The sequence below is a fragment of the Giraffa tippelskirchi genome, chromosome 1 (assembly GCF_054371585.1).
Source record: "Giraffa tippelskirchi isolate mGirTip1 chromosome 1, T2T-mGirTip1v1.2.pri, whole genome shotgun sequence".
NCBI classification, from domain to species: Eukaryota; Metazoa; Chordata; class Mammalia; order Artiodactyla; family Giraffidae; genus Giraffa; species Giraffa tippelskirchi.
The window spans coordinates 143,142,660-143,162,594 of NC_137275.1; the positions used below are offsets into that span (position 1 = coordinate 143,142,660).

The window sequence follows — 19,935 nt, forward strand, 5'->3', positions numbered from 1 at the left end:
GGAAGTCATCGCTGAGAACTCCCCTCCTTCACACAAACACTGCACGGGAGAGGGTGGGGATGCTGGAAGATGAATGACTTTGCAAACAAGGAGACAAGCCCCTCCACAGTAGAATTCTGAAGTTCTCAGGATGTGGTTAGCCTGCCCTCATGGGGGAGGCCCAGAGACTTTGGGCTGAGGACACCGTCATTCCAGAGGAGATGTGCTACTAGAGGTGATAACCACCTTGTGAATGAGGTGGTACTGGAAAGACAGTTAATGAGAATCTTCAGACCTACATGCACCAGAAAAGAAGCAGGATTCCTGGTGGGGGTATCGGCACAGCCCGTGGAAGACTAGAGATCGACCATAAAAAGCTGGTTGAAAGAAACCCTGATGTCTCGTATATTGTTCCTGACTGTTGATCTTGAGCCTATTATACAGAGGGAAGTAAGTCAGAAAGAAAAACACTAATGTAGTATATTAATGCATATATACGGAGTTTAGAAAGAAGGTAACAATGACTCTATATGCGCGACAGCAGAAGAGACACAGAGGTAAAGAACAGACTTTTGGACTCTGTGGGAGAAGGTGAGGGTGGGATGATTTGAGAGACTAGCATTGAAATATGTATATTACCGTATGTGAAGTAGATGGCCAGTCCAGGTTGGATGAATGCGACAGGCGCTCAGGGCTGGTGCACCGGGACCGCGCTGAGGGATGGGACAGGGAGGCAGGTGGGAGGGGAGTTCAGGATGGGGGACACATGTACACCCACGGGTGATTCACGTCAATGTATGGCAAAAACCACTGCAATATTGTAAAGTAATAAGCCTCCAAATAAAATAAATCAGTTAATTCAAAAAAGAGAAAAATAGTGACAACCTAAAAGATGAGCGTTATACTTTATTTGGAGGGAATTCGGGAGGCAGTTTCTCAATTCACCTTGAGAGAATTGCTCCAAGGAGGTGAAGGGAAGCGTCAGGTTGTACAGGAATTTGCAAGAACGGGGATGTAGTCTGAACATCAAAGCATTTTTGTGAATTAAAGAAAACCAGCTATCTCAAGTTAAGGAATTTAGCATTTTCCCCATGTATGGGAAGAGGCAAGTGTCTGGGCTCACTGAACACGTTCCTTTCATGCATCTCAGCTCTCCTGGGGCATTTTTCCTTGCATTTTCTTGCATCTTGCATTTTATCACATCCTGAGTTGCCTTGGGCTCACCGTAGGGAGTAGCTGCAACTTGGTAGCTGTTCGCCCACAGGTGTATGTCCCCTTCCTGAGCACCCTGGAGGGCTGGCAACTCGTGATGACTGTGTCATCCTGGTTTACTGATTAGGCAGGAAATACTCCCCTCCTCATGACCCTGTGGCCCCAGTGAAATGTAATCTCAGGAACCTGAATGAATGTCCTCAAAAGAACAGAAACATCTGAGTCGTTCACTCACTCCTAATTACAAGCTTATCCTGGGTGAGACAGAAAACAAAATACAGATATCAATATGGCCTGAGTGACTGAATTCCTACGTGTAAGATAAGGAGGGAAAAATGCAGTTAAGGATCAAGGAAAACTTATGTTCCTGACAAAATACAAACAGAAGGAATGTTTATTATTATACTTAAATCTGTACATAATAACTATGTACATGTCTATAAGTCTTCGTATTATTGCATAACTTCAGCCTTTATTTAGTATCTCATCTAACTGATACACATGTTCATTGACAAATCCAAAGTTTATTGGGAAAATTAAACTTCTACTGTAAAACTTCAGAGTGTAGATTGACTACATTTTCTAGGTCAAATAGGTAATATCTAAATGAAAGCACAATGAGGAAGTGAGGGAGAAATTTTCGGACAATGAGTACCGTCTTCCCTACTTAAAAGCCTTGCTAGAAAGATTGTCATCAGACACCCTACCTCAAGGTTCACCCAGACGCCGTCTCAGGCAGGCCAGCAGCAGCCTCATCTTCCCCATGGCTTTCGCGGTCTCTCTACTGATGGCCCTGGTGCTGGTCAGCTGCAGCCCTGGAGGATCTCTGGGCTGTAACCGGCCTTGGAACCATGTGTGGGTTGGCAGGCAGAACCTCAGGTTCCTGCGGCAAATGAGCAGACTCTCCCCTCGCTCCTGTCTGCAGGACAGAAAAGACTTCGGTCTTCCCCAGGAGATGCTGGAGCGCGGCCAGTTCCAGAAGGACCAGGCCCTCTCTGTCCTCCACGAGATGCTCAAGCAGTGCTTCAACCTCTTACAGACAGAGCACTCCCCTGCTGCCTGGAACACGGCCATCCGGGACCAGCTCCGCGCTGGACTCATGCAACAGCTGGAGGACCTGGATGCTTGCCCGGGCCTGGTGAAGGGAGAGGATGCCTCTGACCCGGGAAGGATGGGCCCCGTGCTGGCCGTGATGAGGTACTTCCAGGGAATCCGTGACTACCTGAAAGAGAAGGAATACAGCGAGTGCGCCTGGGAAACCGTCAGAGTGGAGATGATGAGAGCCCTCTCTTCGTCATCCATCTTGCAGAAAAGGATAAGAAACCTGGGTGGAGCTCTGAAGTCACCTTGAGATGACTCTCACCGACCAAGATGCCACATCAGCCTCGTACACTCACCTGTGCTCATTTCAGAAGACTCTGATTTCTGCTTTAGCCACCAAATTCATTGAATTACTTTAGTTGATACTTTGTCAGTAGTAATAAGCAAGTAGATATAAAAGTATTCAGCTGTAGGGGCATGAGTCCTTAGGTGATGCCTGCCCTGAGGTTATCTGTTGCTGATTTATTTATTCCTCCTTGCATTTAACATACTTAAAATGTTCAGAAATTTATAAAATTACATTTCATCTGTACATCATATTAAAATTTCTAAAGCATCTTTACCATTTCATGTGATTACATTTGTGCTTTGTTATATTTATTAAATCAAAGAAAATGAGTTTCTTCACTCAAAAAGTGAAATCCAAACCCCATTTTAAAACTTTATTAAAGAGTGGGTGGTTACATTTATTTACTCATTCATTCCATTCATATTATACATATAAATTGAGTACCCGAGTGACAGACTGTGTAATTGTCACCAAGGAATACATGTGAATAAACCAAATGCAGTTCCTACGGCATTGAAGCACTCAGTATTACAGAGAATACTGTTTATGTAAACAGTATTGTTTTATTTCGGTTATACTAAAGACTGCAAGGAGAGGTAAAGGAAAAGAATGTCCTCACACGGGAAGCTTTAGGTACAAATGATGCTGGAAAGATAAATAATATTATACATCCTTCCTAAGCTGCCTGCGGGGCTTCCCCGGTAGCTCAGCTGATAAAGAACGCGCCTGCGGAGCAGGAGACTCCAATTCGATTCCTGGGTCAGGAAGATCCCCTGGAGAAGGGAGAGACCAACTCCCCACTCCAGTATTCTTGGGCTTCCCTGGTGGTTCGGTCGCTAAAGAATCTGCCTACAATGCAGGAGACCTGGGTTGCGAAGATCCCAGGAGGAGGGCCCGGCAACCTACTCCAGTATTCTTGTCTGGGGAATCCCCATGGACAGAGGAAGCTGGAGGGCTGTAGCCCGTGGGGTCTCCAAGAGTGTGATACAACTAAGCATAGGGCACAGAAAGTCAATGAATTCTCTTAACTCAGTTTCAAGTCACCAAAATCTGGGGAGACTATTTTAGATAGACATTACCCAAACATAATTATTTCTACCGAGTTTACCTAAGCTCTTTTTCCTCCTTACTCTTAGAGATCACAGACCACTAGTATCAGAGAGCCCAGGTAGATCATTTATATGGCAAAGGCACAAGAGAAATACCAATTCCTTCCAGAAAGCTGGCTTAAAACATTACAAAAGGCTCACTTTGATACAATAGCAGAGCTAGCTGAGGCCATTGTTCTCCAGCTCTCTGGGCAGCGCCCATTCATCAGGGACAGCCACCCAAAGGCCCCATGTACTAGTGGACAGCCACCCAGGGATTTCCCTGTTGCTTCTGGGATTCCCCCTGCAATTCTGGGGCACCATATGGTAGCAGATGGCCACCTCAGGAATACCCTACAACTTTGGGATTACAGACAGCAACTTTGGGGCCCCCTGGGTTAGCGGACAGCCACCTCAAGGATCACCCAGAGACTCTTGGGACCCACATTCTAGTGGATGCCCCCAATAACTTTCCATTCCTCATCCTGTATCTTGACACTCACAGGAGTTTCTGTCATCTCCTGGCTGCCACCAATTGTTGGGTTGTGCCCTGCAGGCTTACAAGACCTTTGTTTGCCCAGCTTCGAGACCAAAGGAAGAATCTGCCGTCAAGAACAGAGGCATGGATGGCTTAAGGGATGGGAGGCACTCACACGTGTGAAGCAAGGTCCTGGAGCAACACCCCACCATGGGTGGTGCACGGGTGGTGGGAAGTATTCACACATGGTGACAGGCTTCATTCTGAGAGCAATGGCGGGGTGGGGAGTAGAGGGTGGGGAAGTGGGGAATGGGGAAGGAGGGGGTGGGGGGTGAGGGAGGAGATGGCTAATCATAGTGGGAGTGAGATCAGGCGGGCTCTTTAATTTTCATGGAAAGCAGTTGAGGGACACGCCCCTCACCACCCCTTTGATACAAAAGATCAACTCTGGGGCCTCAGACAAGTACAGAGAAAAGCAAGTCATAGGCCTAGGCTGTACCGGTGGGGCAGGGGATCTACCGAGAGTAAGAGAAGAGCTATCCTGAGTGGCCTGACGGTAATATACCTTAATTAGAACATTCCACTATTGCTAAAAATCACCAGTGATCATCTGGACCTTCAGATTGTTTTGCCAGTGAAAGTTTGAAATATCCTGAGAATTACTGCAGTATGACACAGAGACATGGAATGTGCCAAGGCTATTGGAAAATGGCATTGATAGACTTGCTTGACGTGGGCTTGTCACCAACCTTCAATTTGTAAAAAATGCAATTATCTGTGAAATGGGATAAAACAAAGTCTGCCTATACTTCCTCACATTGTAGCAATTCCCAGTATGCTCTCAAGATTCACTCCTCCTTCCCCTGCACCAGCCATTCATACAGCTCTTTCCTGTTTCTTTGGGATTCTGGCTACCCATTTCCCCTTAAGATTGCAAAGCGTAGTCACTCAGTCGTGCCGACTCTTTGCCACCCCATGAAACATAGTCCACCAGGCTCCTCTGTCCATCGGATTCTCCAGGCAGAATACTGGAGTGGATGGCCATTTCCTTCTCCAGGAGATCTTCCCCACGCAGGGAGCAAACCTGGGTCTCCCATCATTGCAGCCAGATTCTTTACTCTCTGAGCCACAAGGGAAGCCCTAAGAGTGCAAAGCCACCAATTAAAAGTCTGAGTCAAAGTTCTAGGTTCTTCAGAAACTTTTATGCAAGACGTTATTTGCTTGTGATGACTATTTTTGGGAATGAGAGAATGTCCTTCTTACAACATTGTGACAACAGCCATGGCCAAAATGGACTAGGAAGCAAGATCCATTTTCCTCTAGAGGCTACTAAAATAATTACGGAGGAAGCGTGCCACTTACTGGCCAAGATGGACTAGGACATTGACCACGTCTGGAGAGCAGGCTTCTTGCTCTTCTAAGCAGAGGTCTGTCTTCTTCCTTTAGCATTTTCTTCAGACCTCAAGGAGGATCTTTCCTGGAAAGAACGGACACCAATAACTTGAAAAAGCCTGCTTCCTTAGCTTTTGTATTTTAGAGAGGGAAAATACTCCCAGCTTCAGGCAGGACATGTCTTGGGCTAAGGAAGTTGTGTGGAAAGAAAGGTCAGGATATGTTTCTCACTTTCAGGCTGCTCAACTGGCCAAGGTTACAAATTCATCATTTGCTTTACATACTTTAACATCCTTGGTGCCTTGACCATGGCATTCTGGGTAGGGAAATACAAGGGAAATCGGAGGAAATAGCTCCTGTTTGAAGGTGCATTAACTCTTTCCTAAAGCATACGTTGTCCGTTCTGAACCAGACTTCAGGGGAAAATTCTCCATGTCCCTTTGAATAATAACTGCACTTGCATCCCTTCCACTTGGACTCAGCAGTAAGAGAGAGAGTGAAGTCACTCAGTCGTGTCCAACTCCTGCGACCCCATGGACCGTAGCCTAGCAGGATCCTCTGTCCATGGGATTTTCCAGGCAAGAGTACTGGAGTGGGTTGCCGTTTCCTTCTCCAGGGGATCTTCCCAACCCAGGTATCGAACCGGGGTCTCCTGCACGGTAGGCAGATGTTTTTACCGTCCGAACCATCAGGGAAGCCTGTAAGAGAGAACACAGACGCAAATAAGGGGATTTCAGGGCATCCAATTGTTGCCAACCAATAACCTGGGGTGTACCTACTTGGGTAGAATTGAGAACGATTAAGGTAATGGAATACCGTCATTGAGGAGGTTAACCAGGAAGAGAGAGAGAGAGAGAGAGAGAGAGTGCGTGTATGGGTTTACTGATCAAGTAGCAGAGAAGGGTTCAATATAGACTAGATCTCTCAAATCTCTGCTTCAGGTTACAGACATCATCTTTAGATTGCTTCTCTCCAGTTAATGGATGAGCGGGCTGATAGCTTGCAGCAGAGGATGTCGGATTCCTGATCTCCGAAGAAGATTGAGCTTGGGGCCCGGGGACCAGCCTTGATCACCCAAGAGCTTTTGTATAGCAGGGTTTTATTCAAGTATAAAAAGCGACAGAGGAAGCTTCTGGCATAGGCATCAGAAGGAGGACAAAAGTGCCCCACTCGCTAGCCTTAGCAAGGAAGCTATATTCTTTTTAATTGGTTATTACAATAAATCAAAAGAATGTCTCAAGGTTCACAGATCATACTAGACCCACTCCCACAATATACATTTTAAGATAACGGGATTAGAACTAACAATAGAAAGATCTTACCAGACCCACTCCCCTAATATAATCTTAGGATAAGTCAGCAGGTTCTTGGTAAGGACAAACATGTCCTCGAGCCAGATACATTGCTCTATTGACTAAGACAAAGCAATGTAGAAAAACAAGTTTGTTTATTTCTCCTCCTTGAGAACTCCAGAACCCTATGTCCTCCTGGAGAGCCCCAGACCCCTCTCACGTCCTTGGGGACTCCAGACTTCTTATCAATCTGCCTAGGAACTGACATTCTCAAGGATCTCTAACTTGGAGGTTAAATACACGTCAGTTGCTCCGTTGAGTAGTACTCGTTTGCGACTCCGGGGTCTGTACCCTTTTCATACTGTTCATGGGGTTCTCAAGGCAAGAATACTGAAGTGCTTTGCCATTCCCTTCTCCAGTGGACCACATTTGTCACTTAGCCACCAACCTCGACAGCATATTAAAAACCAGAGACATCACTATGCCAACAAAGGTCCATCCAATCAAGTCTATGTTTTTTCCAGTGGTCACATATGATCGTGAGAGTCGGACCATGGAGAAAGCTGAGCGCCGAAGAATTGATGCTTTTGAACTGTGGTGTTGGAGAAGACTCTTGAGAGTCCCTTGGACTGCAAAGAGATCCAACCGGTCCATCCTAAAAGAAGTCAGTCCTCAATATCCATTGGAAGGACTGATGCTGAAGCTGAAACTCCAATACTTTGGCTACCTGATGGGAAGAACTGACTCCTTGGAAAACATCCTGAGGCTGGGAAAGATTGAAGGCGGGAGGAGAAGGGGACGACTGAGGATGAGGTGGCTGGATGGCATCACCGACTCAATGGACATGAGTTTGAGTAAACCCCAGGAGTTGGTGATGGACCGGGAGGCCTGGCATGCTGCGGTCCATGGGGTCGCAAGAGTCAGACATGTCTGAGTGACTGATCTGCACTGGAGTGTACCCGCCAGGCTCCCGGTCCCTGGCATTCTCCAGGCAAGAAAACTGGAGTGGGTTGTCATTTCCTTCTCCTGTGTGTTAAGTAAGTTTGGGGTTTTTTTCTTTCTGCCTTAACACTCTGGGGACACTTTTGGGGGCAAGACCACGTGGATAATTTTTGGACTCATCTGGCTCTCTTTGTGGGGGCGTCCCAGGGGGCACCGGTGCTAAACAACACACCTGCCACTGCAGGAGACATAAGAGATCTGGGTTTACTCCCTGGGTCGGGAAGATGCCCTGGAGGAGGAAATGGCAACCCACTCCACTGTTATTGCCTGGAGAATCCCATGGACAAGGGTGCCTGTCCACTGGGTCCCAAGAGTCAGGCGTGACTGAAGCGACTTAGCACGCACACATGCCTGTCTTTGTGACTGTTTAACATTCTTCAGATATTATGATTCTTCCACTGTTTGGCTGAGCTTTTTTGAGATTTAACTTACACTTTGCCATTTTGTCAGCAGAAATGTCACTTATCTTCTTCACTTTCATGACGTTCAGATATACATATGTTTTATGTTTGCCCACAAACAACTACGGTTTTGCTTTCTAGGAAAGTTGCAATGAGAAACAAAATATCTCAAGTCTTGACAATCACAGAAAATGAGGTGAAGCCCCTCTGGCATTCTTTTATTTCCCTTTGTCTTAACCCTAGGATGAGATGGCACGAAACCCAGGAGGAGAGAGACAAACTTCAACCAGCAAATCACTATAGAGAATATAAGTTCCTAAGTCTTTTGTTGTGATTTAAATTTAAAACGAAACATCATGAGTAGGTAAAGAAACGAGGCTATTTCTCCCTGACACAGCCCGGCCTCATGGCTCCGCAGTCTCAGCACGAAATATACATGGATAGACATTGCGGCCCAACCCAAGTATGCACTGAATGAACAACTAAAGGTCACCGATTTCTGTGATATAAGCTTATAATGATATATAACACCATCACTGAATTCCCTATAGCCAACTCAGACATTCTGAGCAAAACATATGTTCAACAGTTTAAGTAAAAAGTTTGAATGATAAAAGCTGTAGTGGCAAACTAAGCATTGTCTAGTAAAGGTGAAACAATTGCACTTGCATAATGCCTCCACCTATGGAGTATTCTTGCCTGGAAAATCCAATGGACACAGGAGTCTGGCGGGCTACAGTCAACGGGGTCGCAAAGAATCGGACACCACTGAGCGACTAACACACACACTCGTAGACAAAAACACACTGTAGCTCTCAGCGTCTTATGGCTGCTGACCCTTGATAACGTGGGACACAGGGCAGAAGAGGAGGTCAGCACTGAGAACTCCAGTCCTCCACAAAAACACTGCAGGGAGAGGGTGGGGATTCTGGAAGATGAATGATTTTGCAAACAAAGGGACAAGCCCCTCCACAGTAAAATCCTCAACGTCTCAAAGTGGTAAGCCTGCCCTCACGAGTGAGTCCCAGAGAGTTTGGGCTGAGGACACTGTCATTCCAGACGAAAAGTGCTATTAGAGGTGAAAACTACCTTGTGAGTGAGGCAGTGTTGGAAATACAATGAATTATCTTGGTTTAGAATCTTCACACTTAAGTGCACCACAAAGAACCAGGATTCCTGGTGGGGGTATTGGCACAGCCTATAGAGGACTATAGATCTACCGTTAAAAAAACAAAAAACAGTGGAAAGAAATGGTGATGTCTAGTATATTATTCTTGACTGTCAACATGAAGAAAAAAGTCAGAACCTAAAAGTTGAGAGTTATGTTGTGTTTGGTTGGGTACTGGCACAGCTTGTAGAGGACTATACATCTACTGTAAAAAAAAAAAAATGGTGAAAAGAATAGCGATGTCTCGGATATTATTCCTGACTGTCAACTTGAAGAGAAAAGTCACAACCTAAAAGCTGAGAGTTAAGTTTTATTTGGTGGGAATTCAGGAGACAGTATTTCAAGTCACCCTGAGAGAAGTGCTCCAAGGACGTGGGGGGAGGAGCCAGGTTCCACAGAAGTTTGCAAGAGAGGGAAGGTAGTCCGAACCTCAAAATATTTTGGTGACTCGGAGAAAACCCGGTATCTCAAGTTACGGAATTTAGCACTTTGCTATGCATGGCAGGATGCAAGAGTCGGGGCTCACTGAAATCATTCTTTTCATGCATCTTGGCTATCCTGGGGCCGTGCGCCTTGCATTTTTCCCCATCCCGAGTTCCCTTGGGCTCACATTAGGGAGTGGCTGCAATCTGACAGCTGTCAGACCAGAGGTATATTCCTCCTTCCTGAGCACCCTGGAGGGCTGGAAACTCTGATGACTGTGTCATCCTGCTTTACGGATATGGTAGAAAACAGTTTGTTCCTCGTGGCCTGTGGTCCCAGTGAAATGTAACCTCAGGAACCTGAATGAATGTTCTCAAAAGAGCAGAAACAACCGATTAGCTCATGCACTAACAATTACAAGCCTCTGCTCCGATTAAAACAGAAAATAAAATACAGAAACCTGTAGGGCCTGAGGGACTGTGACCTCGTATGTATAAGATAAGGAGAGAAAAAATGCAGTCCAGAATCAAGGAAAGATTTTGTTCCTGACACAAAGAAAAGGAATCTTTATATATATTAAAATGTGCACAGAAGTATGTACATGTGTATAAGTCTCTACATCCCTACATAACCTCAGCCTTTAATTTGTTTCTCATTTATCTGATACCCATTTGGAGTGATACATCAAAAGTTTAGTGGGAAAACAAAACACTTATTATACAAATTAAAAGTATAGGTTAATTACATTTTCTGGGTCAAATAGAAAATGTCTAAATGAAAACACATAATGGATGTGAGAGAGAAAATTTCTGACAATGAGTACTGTCTTCCCTGTTTAAAGCCTTCCTTTAGATTTATTATTCCCTTTGAAGAATCACCGCACTTGCATCCCTTCCACCTTGACTCAGGAGTAAGACAGAACACAGCCACAAATAGAGGGAGCTCAGAGAATACAACTGTTGCCAACCAATAGCCTGGGGTGTGCCTATTTGGGTAGACTCGAGAACTATTGAGGTAATCCAATCGTAATTCAGGAATTAACCAGGATGTATCCATGTGTGTGTGCGTGCGTGTGGGTGGGTGTGTGTGCATGTGTGCACGAGTGTTTGCTCAGAGAGTGGGGAAGGGCTTCAGTTTAGCCTAGATCTGTCCAGTTTCTGCCTCAGTGTACAGGCTTGTCTTTAGTTTGCTTCTCTCCAACTGACAAATGAGAGGGCTGTCCAATTTGTTTCTTAACTAAGTTTTGTTCCTTTTCTTTCTTCCTTCAACACTTTGGGGCCCCTTTTGGGGGCAAGACTACATCTTCAATTTTTGGTCTCACCTGGCTGTCTTTGTGGAGGCTTCCCAGGTGACACCAGTGGTAAAGAACTTGCGTGTCAATCCAGGAGACATAAGAGACCACGGTTTAATTCCTGGGTCGGGATGATTCGCTGGAGGAGAAAATAGCAACCCACTCAGGTATTCTTGCCTGGAGAATCCCACGGACAGGGGAGCCTGTCCACAGGGTCACAAAGAGTCAGACATGACTGAAGCGACTTAGCACGTGCACGTGGCTGTCTTTGAGACTGTTTGACAACTTTCAAATATTATGATTCCTTCCGTTTTTTGGTTGACCTTTCTTCAACGTACACTTTGCCATACTGTCAGCAGAAAGGACAGTTGTCTATATTCTCATTCATGACATTCAAAATTATATTTGATTTATTTTTGTCCACAAACAACTATCAAGTTTTGCCTTCCGGGAAAGCTGAAATGAGAAACAAAAGAAATCTCTAGTCTTGAAAATCACAGAAAATATGGTGATGCCCCTCTGCCATTCTTTCCCTTCCTTCTGTATTAACCCTAGGATGAAACGGAAAGGAACGCAGTAGGAGAGACAAACTGGCCAGTAAATCAAAAGGCAAAAAATAAGTTCTTCAATTTTTTTTTTTCTTTTGCTGTTCTTTAAATTTAAAACAAAACATCATGAGTAAGTAGAGAACCGAGGCTATTTCTCCCTGACACAGCCTGGGCCTCACTGCTCTGCATTCTGAGCACAGCACAGAGATGGATCGACAAGTCAGCCCAACGGAAGTATGTAGACTGAACGAACACCTGAAGGTGACTGATTTCTGTGACATAAGCTTTTACTAATACAGAACACCATCACTGAGTCACCTATACCCAACTCAGAAATTCTGAGCAGAACAAATCTTGAACACTTTACGTAAAAGAATTGAGCAACAAAAGCTGTCGTGGCAAAATAAAAATTGTCTCCTAAAGGTGTAACAATTGCAATTGGATAATGCCACCACTTACTTAGGTCTCCACACTTCAGATCTCAGCATCTCAGGGCTGCTGACACTTGATAGCTGGCGACATGGATCGGAAGAAGAGGAAGTCATCGCTGAGAACTCCCCTCCTTCACACAAACACTGCACGGGAGAGGGTGGGGATGCTGGAAGATGAATGACTTTGCAAACAAGGAGACAAGCCCCTCCACAGTAGAATTCTGAAGTTCTCAGGATGTGGTTAGCCTGCCCTCATGGGGGAGGCCCAGAGACTTTGGGCTGAGGACACCGTCATTCCAGAGGAGATGTGCTACTAGAGGTGATAACCACCTTGTGAATGAGGTGGTACTGGAAAGACAGTTAATGAGAATCTTCAGACCTACATGCACCAGAAAAGAAGCAGGATTCCTGGTGGGGGTATCGGCACAGCCCGTGGAAGACTAGAGATCGACCATAAAAAGCTGGTTGAAAGAAACCCTGATGTCTCGTATATTGTTCCTGACTGTTGATCTTGAGCCTATTATACAGAGGGAAGTAAGTCAGAAAGAAAAACACTAATGTAGTATATTAATGCATATATATGGAGTTTAGAAAGAAGGTAACAATGACTCTATATGCGCGACAGCAGAAGAGACACAGAGGTAAAGAACAGACTTTTGGACTCTGTGGGAGAAGGTGAGGGTGGGATGATTTGAGAGACTAGCATTGAAATATGTATATTACCGTATGTGAAGTAGATGGCCAGTCCAGGTTGGATGAATGCGACAGGCGCTCAGGGCTGGTGCACCGGGACCGCGCTGAGGGATGGGACAGGGAGGCAGGTGGGAGGGGAGTTCAGGATGGGGGACACATGTACACCCACGGGTGATTCACGTCAATGTATGGCAAAAACCACTGCAATATTGTAAAGTAATAAGCCTCCAAATAAAATAAATCAGTTAATTCAAAAAAGAGAAAAATAGTGACAACCTAAAAGATGAGCGTTATACTTTATTTGGAGGGAATTCGGGAGGCAGTTTCTCAATTCACCTTGAGAGAATTGCTCCAAGGAGGTGAAGGGAAGCGTCAGGTTGTACAGGAATTTGCAAGAACGGGGATGTAGTCTGAACATCAAAGCGTTTTTGTGAATTAAAGAAAACCAGCTATCTCAAGTTAAGGAATTTAGCATTTTCCCCATGTATGGGAAGAGGCAAGTGTCTGGGCTCACTGAACACGTTCCTTTCATGCATCTCAGCTCTCCTGGGGCATTTTTCCTTGCATTTTCTTGCATCTTGCATTTTATCACATCCTGAGTTGCCTTGGGCTCACCGTAGGGAGTAGCTGCAACTTGGTAGCTGTTCGCCCACAGGTGTATGTCCCCTTCCTGAGCACCCTGGAGGGCTGGCAACTCGTGATGACTGTGTCATCCTGGTTTACTGATTAGGCAGGAAATACTCCCCTCCTCATGACCCTGTGGCCCCAGTGAAATGTAATCTCAGGAACCTGAATGAATGTCCTCAAAAGAACAGAAACATCTGAGTCGTTCACTCACTCCTAATTACAAGCTTATCCTGGGTGAGACAGAAAACAAAATACAGATATCAATATGGCCTGAGTGACTGAATTCCTACGTGTAAGATAAGGAGGGAAAAATGCAGTTAAGGATCAAGGAAAACTTATGTTCCTGACAAAATACAAACAGAAGGAATGTTTATTATTATACTTAAATCTGTACATAATAACTATGTACATGTCTATAAGTCTTCGTATTATTGCATAACTTCAGCCTTTATTTAGTATCTCATCTAACTGATACACATGTTCATTGACAAATCCAAAGTTTATTGGGAAAATTAAACTTCTACTGTAAAACTTCAGAGTGTAGATTGACTACATTTTCTAGGTCAAATAGGTAATATCTAAATGAAAGCACAATGAGGAAGTGAGGGAGAAATTTTCGGACAATGAGTACCGTCTTCCCTACTTAAAAGCCTTGCTAGAAAGATTGTCATCAGACACCCTACCTCAAGGTTCACCCAGACGCCGTCTCAGGCAGGCCAGCAGCAGCCTCATCTTCCCCATGGCTTTCGCGGTCTCTCTACTGATGGCCCTGGTGCTGGTCAGCTGCAGCCCTGGAGGATCTCTGGGCTGTAACCGGCCTTGGAACCATGTGTGGGTTGGCAGGCAGAACCTCAGGTTCCTGCGGCAAATGAGCAGACTCTCCCCTCGCTCCTGTCTGCAGGACAGAAAAGACTTCGGTCTTCCCCAGGAGATGCTGGAGCGCGGCCAGTTCCAGAAGGACCAGGCCCTCTCTGTCCTCCACGAGATGCTCAAGCAGTGCTTCAACCTCTTACAGACAGAGCACTCCCCTGCTGCCTGGAACACGGCCATCCGGGACCAGCTCCGCGCTGGACTCATGCAACAGCTGGAGGACCTGGATGCTTGCCCGGGCCTGGTGAAGGGAGAGGATGCCTCTGACCCGGGAAGGATGGGCCCCGTGCTGGCCGTGATGAGGTACTTCCAGGGAATCCGTGACTACCTGAAAGAGAAGGAATACAGCGAGTGCGCCTGGGAAACCGTCAGAGTGGAGATGATGAGAGCCCTCTCTTCGTCATCCATCTTGCAGAAAAGGATAAGAAACCTGGGTGGAGCTCTGAAGTCACCTTGAGATGACTCTCACCGACCAAGATGCCACATCAGCCTCGTACACTCACCTGTGCTCATTTCAGAAGACTCTGATTTCTGCTTTAGCCACCAAATTCATTGAATTACTTTAGTTGATACTTTGTCAGTAGTAATAAGCAAGTAGATATAAAAGTATTCAGCTGTAGGGGCATGAGTCCTTAGGTGATGCCTGCCCTGAGGTTATCTGTTGCTGATTTATTTATTCCTCCTTGCATTTAACATACTTAAAATGTTCAGAAATTTATAAAATTACATTTCATCTGTACATCATATTAAAATTTCTAAAGCATCTTTACCATTTCATGTGATTACATTTGTGCTTTGTTATATTTATTAAATCAAAGAAAATGAGTTTCTTCACTCAAAAAGTGAAATCCAAACCCCATTTTAAAACTTTATTAAAGAGTGGGTGGTTACATTTATTTACTCATTCATTCCATTCATATTATACATATAAATTGAGTACCCGAGTGACAGACTGTGTAATTGTCACCAAGGAATACATGTGAATAAACCAAATGCAGTTCCTACGGCATTGAAGCACTCAGTATTACAGAGAATACTGTTTATGTAAACAGTATTGTTTTATTTCGGTTATACTAAAGACTGCAAGGAGAGGTAAAGGAAAAGAATGTCCTCACACGGGAAGCTTTAGGTACAAATGATGCTGGAAAGATAAATAATATTATACATCCTTCCTAAGCTGCCTGCGGGGCTTCCCCGGTAGCTCAGCTGATAAAGAACGCGCCTGCGGAGCAGGAGACTCCAATTCGATTCCTGGGTCAGGAAGATCCCCTGGAGAAGGGAGAGACCAACTCCCCACTCCAGTATTCTTGGGCTTCCCTGGTGGTTCGGTCGCTAAAGAATCTGCCTACAATGCAGGAGACCTGGGTTGCGAAGATCCCAGGAGGAGGGCCCGGCAACCTACTCCAGTATTCTTGTCTGGGGAATCCCCATGGACAGAGGAAGCTGGAGGGCTGTAGCCCGTGGGGTCTCCAAGAGTGTGATACAACTAAGCATAGGGCACAGAAAGTCAATGAATTCTCTTAACTCAGTTTCAAGTCACCAAAATCTGGGGAGACTATTTTAGATAGACATTACCCAAACATAATTATTTCTACCGAGTTTACCTAAGCTCTTTTTCCTCCTTACTCTTAGAGATCACAGACCACTAGTATCAGAGAGCCCAGGTAGATCATTTATATGGCAAAGGCACAAGAGAAATACCAATTCCTTCCAGAAAGCTGGCTTAAAACATTACAAAAGGCTCACTTTGATACAATAGCAGAGCTAGCTGAGGCCATTGTTCTCCAGCTCTCTGGGCAGCGCCCATTCATCAGGGACAGCCACCCAAAGGCCCCATGTACTAGTGGACAGCCACCCAGGGATTTCCCTGTTGCTTCTGGGATTCCCCCTGCAATTCTGGGGCACCATATGGTAGCAGATGGCCACCTCAGGAATACCCTACAACTTTGGGATTACAGACAGCAACTTTGGGGCCCCCTGGGTTAGCGGACAGCCACCTCAAGGATCACCCAGAGACTCTTGGGACCCACATTCTAGTGGATGCCCCCAATAACTTTCCATTCCTCATCCTGTATCTTGACACTCACAGGAGTTTCTGTCATCTCCTGGCTGCCACCAATTGTTGGGTTGTGCCCTGCAGGCTTACAAGACCTTTGTTTGCCCAGCTTCGAGACCAAAGGAAGAATCTGCCGTCAAGAACAGAGGCATGGATGGCTTAAGGGATGGGAGGCACTCACACGTGTGAAGCAAGGTCCTGGAGCAACACCCCACCATGGGTGGTGCACGGGTGGTGGGAAGTATTCACACATGGTGACAGGCTTCATTCTGAGAGCAATGGCGGGGTGGGGAGTAGAGGGTGGGGAAGTGGGGAATGGGGAAGGAGGGGGTGGGGGGTGAGGGAGGAGATGGCTAATCATAGTGGGAGTGAGATCAGGCGGGCTCTTTAATTTTCATGGAAAGCAGTTGAGGGACACGCCCCTCACCACCCCTTTGATACAAAAGATCAACTCTGGGGCCTCAGACAAGTACAGAGAAAAGCAAGTCATAGGCCTAGGCTGTACCGGTGGGGCAGGGGATCTACCGAGAGTAAGAGAAGAGCTATCCTGAGTGGCCTGACGGTAATATACCTTAATTAGAACATTCCACTATTGCTAAAAATCACCAGTGATCATCTGGACCTTCAGATTGTTTTGCCAGTGAAAGTTTGAAATATCCTGAGAATTACTGCAGTATGACACAGAGACATGGAATGTGCCAAGGCTATTGGAAAATGGCATTGATAGACTTGCTTGACGTGGGCTTGTCACCAACCTTCAATTTGTAAAAAATGCAATTATCTGTGAAATGGGATAAAACAAAGTCTGCCTATACTTCCTCACATTGTAGCAATTCCCAGTATGCTCTCAAGATTCACTCCTCCTTCCCCTGCACCAGCCATTCATACAGCTCTTTCCTGTTTCTTTGGGATTCTGGCTACCCATTTCCCCTTAAGATTGCAAAGCGTAGTCACTCAGTCGTGCCGACTCTTTGCCACCCCATGAAACATAGTCCACCAGGCTCCTCTGTCCATCGGATTCTCCAGGCAGAATACTGGAGTGGATGGCCATTTCCTTCTCCAGGAGATCTTCCCCACGCAGGGAGCAAACCTGGGTCTCCCATCATTGCAGCCAGATTCTTTACTCTCTGAGCCACAAGGGAAGCCCTAAGAGTGCAAAGCCACCAATTAAAAGTCTGAGTCAAAGTTCTAGGTTCTTCAGAAACTTTTATGCAAGACGTTATTTGCTTGTGATGACTATTTTTGGGAATGAGAGAATGTCCTTCTTACAACATTGTGACAACAGCCATGGCCAAAATGGACTAGGAAGCAAGATCCATTTTCCTCTAGAGGCTACTAAAATAATTACGGAGGAAGCGTGCCACTTACTGGCCAAGATGGACTAGGACATTGACCACGTCTGGAGAACAGGCTTCTTGCTCTTCTAAGCAGAGGTCTGTCTTCTTCCTTTAGCATTTTCTTCAGACCTCAAGGAGGATCTTTCCTGGAAAGAACGGACACCAATAACTTGAAAAAGCCTGCTTCCTTAGCTTTTGTATTTTAGAGAGGGAAAATACTCCCAGCTTCAGGCAGGACATGTCTTGGGCTAAGGAAGTTGTGTGGAAAGAAAGGTCAGGATATGTTTCTCACTTTCAGGCTGCTCAACTGGCCAAGGTTACAAATTCATCATTTGCTTTACATACTTTAACATCCTTGGTGCCTTGACCATGGCATTCTGGGTAGGGAAATACAAGGGAAATCGGAGGAAATAGCTCCTGTTTGAAGGTGCATTAACTCTTTCCTAAAGCATACGTTGTCCGTTCTGAACCAGACTTCAGGGGAAAATTCTCCATGTCCCTTTGAATAATAACTGCACTTGCATCCCTTCCACTTGGACTCAGCAGTAAGAGAGAGAGTGAAGTCACTCAGTCGTGTCCAACTCCTGCGACCCCATGGACCGTAGCCTAGCAGGATCCTCTGTCCATGGGATTTTCCAGGCAAGAGTACTGGAGTGGGTTGCCGTTTCCTTCTCCAGGGGATCTTCCCAACCCAGGTATCGAACCGGGGTCTCCTGCACGGTAGGCAGATGTTTTTACCGTCCGAACCATCAGGGAAGCCTGTAAGAGAGAACACAGACGCAAATAAGGGGATTTCAGGGCATCCAATTGTTGCCAACCAATAACCTGGGGTGTACCTACTTGGGTAGAATTGAGAACGATTAAGGTAATGGAATACCGTCATTGAGGAGGTTAACCAGGAAGAGAGAGAGAGAGAGAGAGAGAGAGTGCGTGTATGGGTTTACTGATCAAGTAGCAGAGAAGGGTTCAATATAGACTAGATCTCTCAAATCTCTGCTTCAGGTTACAGACATCATCTTTAGATTGCTTCTCTCCAGTTAATGGATGAGCGGGCTGATAGCTTGCAGCAGAGGATGTCGGATTCCTGATCTCCGAAGAAGATTGAGCTTGGGGCCCGGGGACCAGCCTTGATCACCCAAGAGCTTTTGTATAGCAGGGTTTTATTCAAGTATAAAAAGCGACAGAGGAAGCTTCTGGCATAGGCATCAGAAGGAGGACAAAAGTGCCCCACTCGCTAGCCTTAGCAAGGAAGCTATATTCTTTTTAATTGGTTATTACAATAAATCAAAAGAATGTCTCAAGGTTCACAGATCATACTAGACCCACTCCCACAATATACATTTTAAGATAACGGGATTAGAACTAACAATAGAAAGATCTTACCAGACCCACTCCCCTAATATAATCTTAGGATAAGTCAGCAGGTTCTTGGTAAGGACAAACATGTCCTCGAGCCAGATACATTGCTCTATTGACTAAGACAAAGCAATGTAGAAAAACAAGTTTGTTTATTTCTCCTCCTTGAGAACTCCAGAACCCTATGTCCTCCTGGAGAGCCCCAGACCCCTCTCACGTCCTTGGGGACTCCAGACTTCTTATCAATCTGCCTAGGAACTGACATTCTCAAGGATCTCTAACTTGGAGGTTAAATACACGTCAGTTGCTCCGTTGAGTAGTACTCGTTTGCGACTCCGGGGTCTGTACCCTTTTCATACTGTTCATGGGGTTCTCAAGGCAAGAATACTGAAGTGCTTTGCCATTCCCTTCTCCAGTGGACCACATTTGTCACTTAGCCACCAACCTCGACAGCATATTAAAAACCAGAGACATCACTATGCCAACAAAGGTCCATCCAATCAAGTCTATGTTTTTTCCAGTGGTCACATATGATCGTGAGAGTCGGACCATGGAGAAAGCTGAGCGCCGAAGAATTGATGCTTTTGAACTGTGGTGTTGGAGAAGACTCTTGAGAGTCCCTTGGACTGCAAAGAGATCCAACCGGTCCATCCTAAAAGAAGTCAGTCCTCAATATTCATTGGAAGGACTGATGCTGAAGCTGAAACTCCAATACTTTGGCTACCTGATGGGAAGAACTGACTCCTTGGAAAACATCCTGAGGCTGGGAAAGATTGAAGGCGGGAGGAGAAGGGGACGACTGAGGATGAGGTGGCTGGATGGCATCACCGACTCAATGGACATGAGTTTGAGTAAACCCCAGGAGTTGGTGATGGACCGGGAGGCCTGGCATGCTGCGGTC

At 45.7% G+C, this 19,935-nt stretch overlaps 2 protein-coding genes across 2 annotated transcripts; both read left to right on the forward strand.

Moving 5' to 3' along the window:
* The first annotated feature begins 1,954 nt into the window (after positions 1 to 1,954).
* Positions 1,955 to 2,542, forward strand: LOC145538322 (interferon tau-like). The gene has a single exon (XM_081570296.1). The coding sequence runs from the start codon at positions 1,955 to 1,957 to the stop codon at positions 2,540 to 2,542; it is 588 nt and encodes a 195-aa protein (XP_081426422.1).
* Positions 2,543 to 14,154: 11,612 nt separating this feature from the next.
* Positions 14,155 to 14,742, forward strand: LOC145539089 (interferon tau-like). The gene has a single exon (XM_081572554.1). The coding sequence runs from the start codon at positions 14,155 to 14,157 to the stop codon at positions 14,740 to 14,742; it is 588 nt and encodes a 195-aa protein (XP_081428680.1).
* The last annotated feature ends 5,193 nt before the right edge of the window (positions 14,743 to 19,935 follow it).

Excerpts from the sequence above, each read along its gene's own strand:
- LOC145538322 (XM_081570296.1), top strand. The coding sequence starts at position 1,955 with ATGGCTTTCGCGGTCTCTCTACTGATGGCCCTGGTGCTGGTCAGCTGC.
- LOC145539089 (XM_081572554.1), top strand. The coding sequence starts at position 14,155 with ATGGCTTTCGCGGTCTCTCTACTGATGGCCCTGGTGCTGGTCAGCTGC.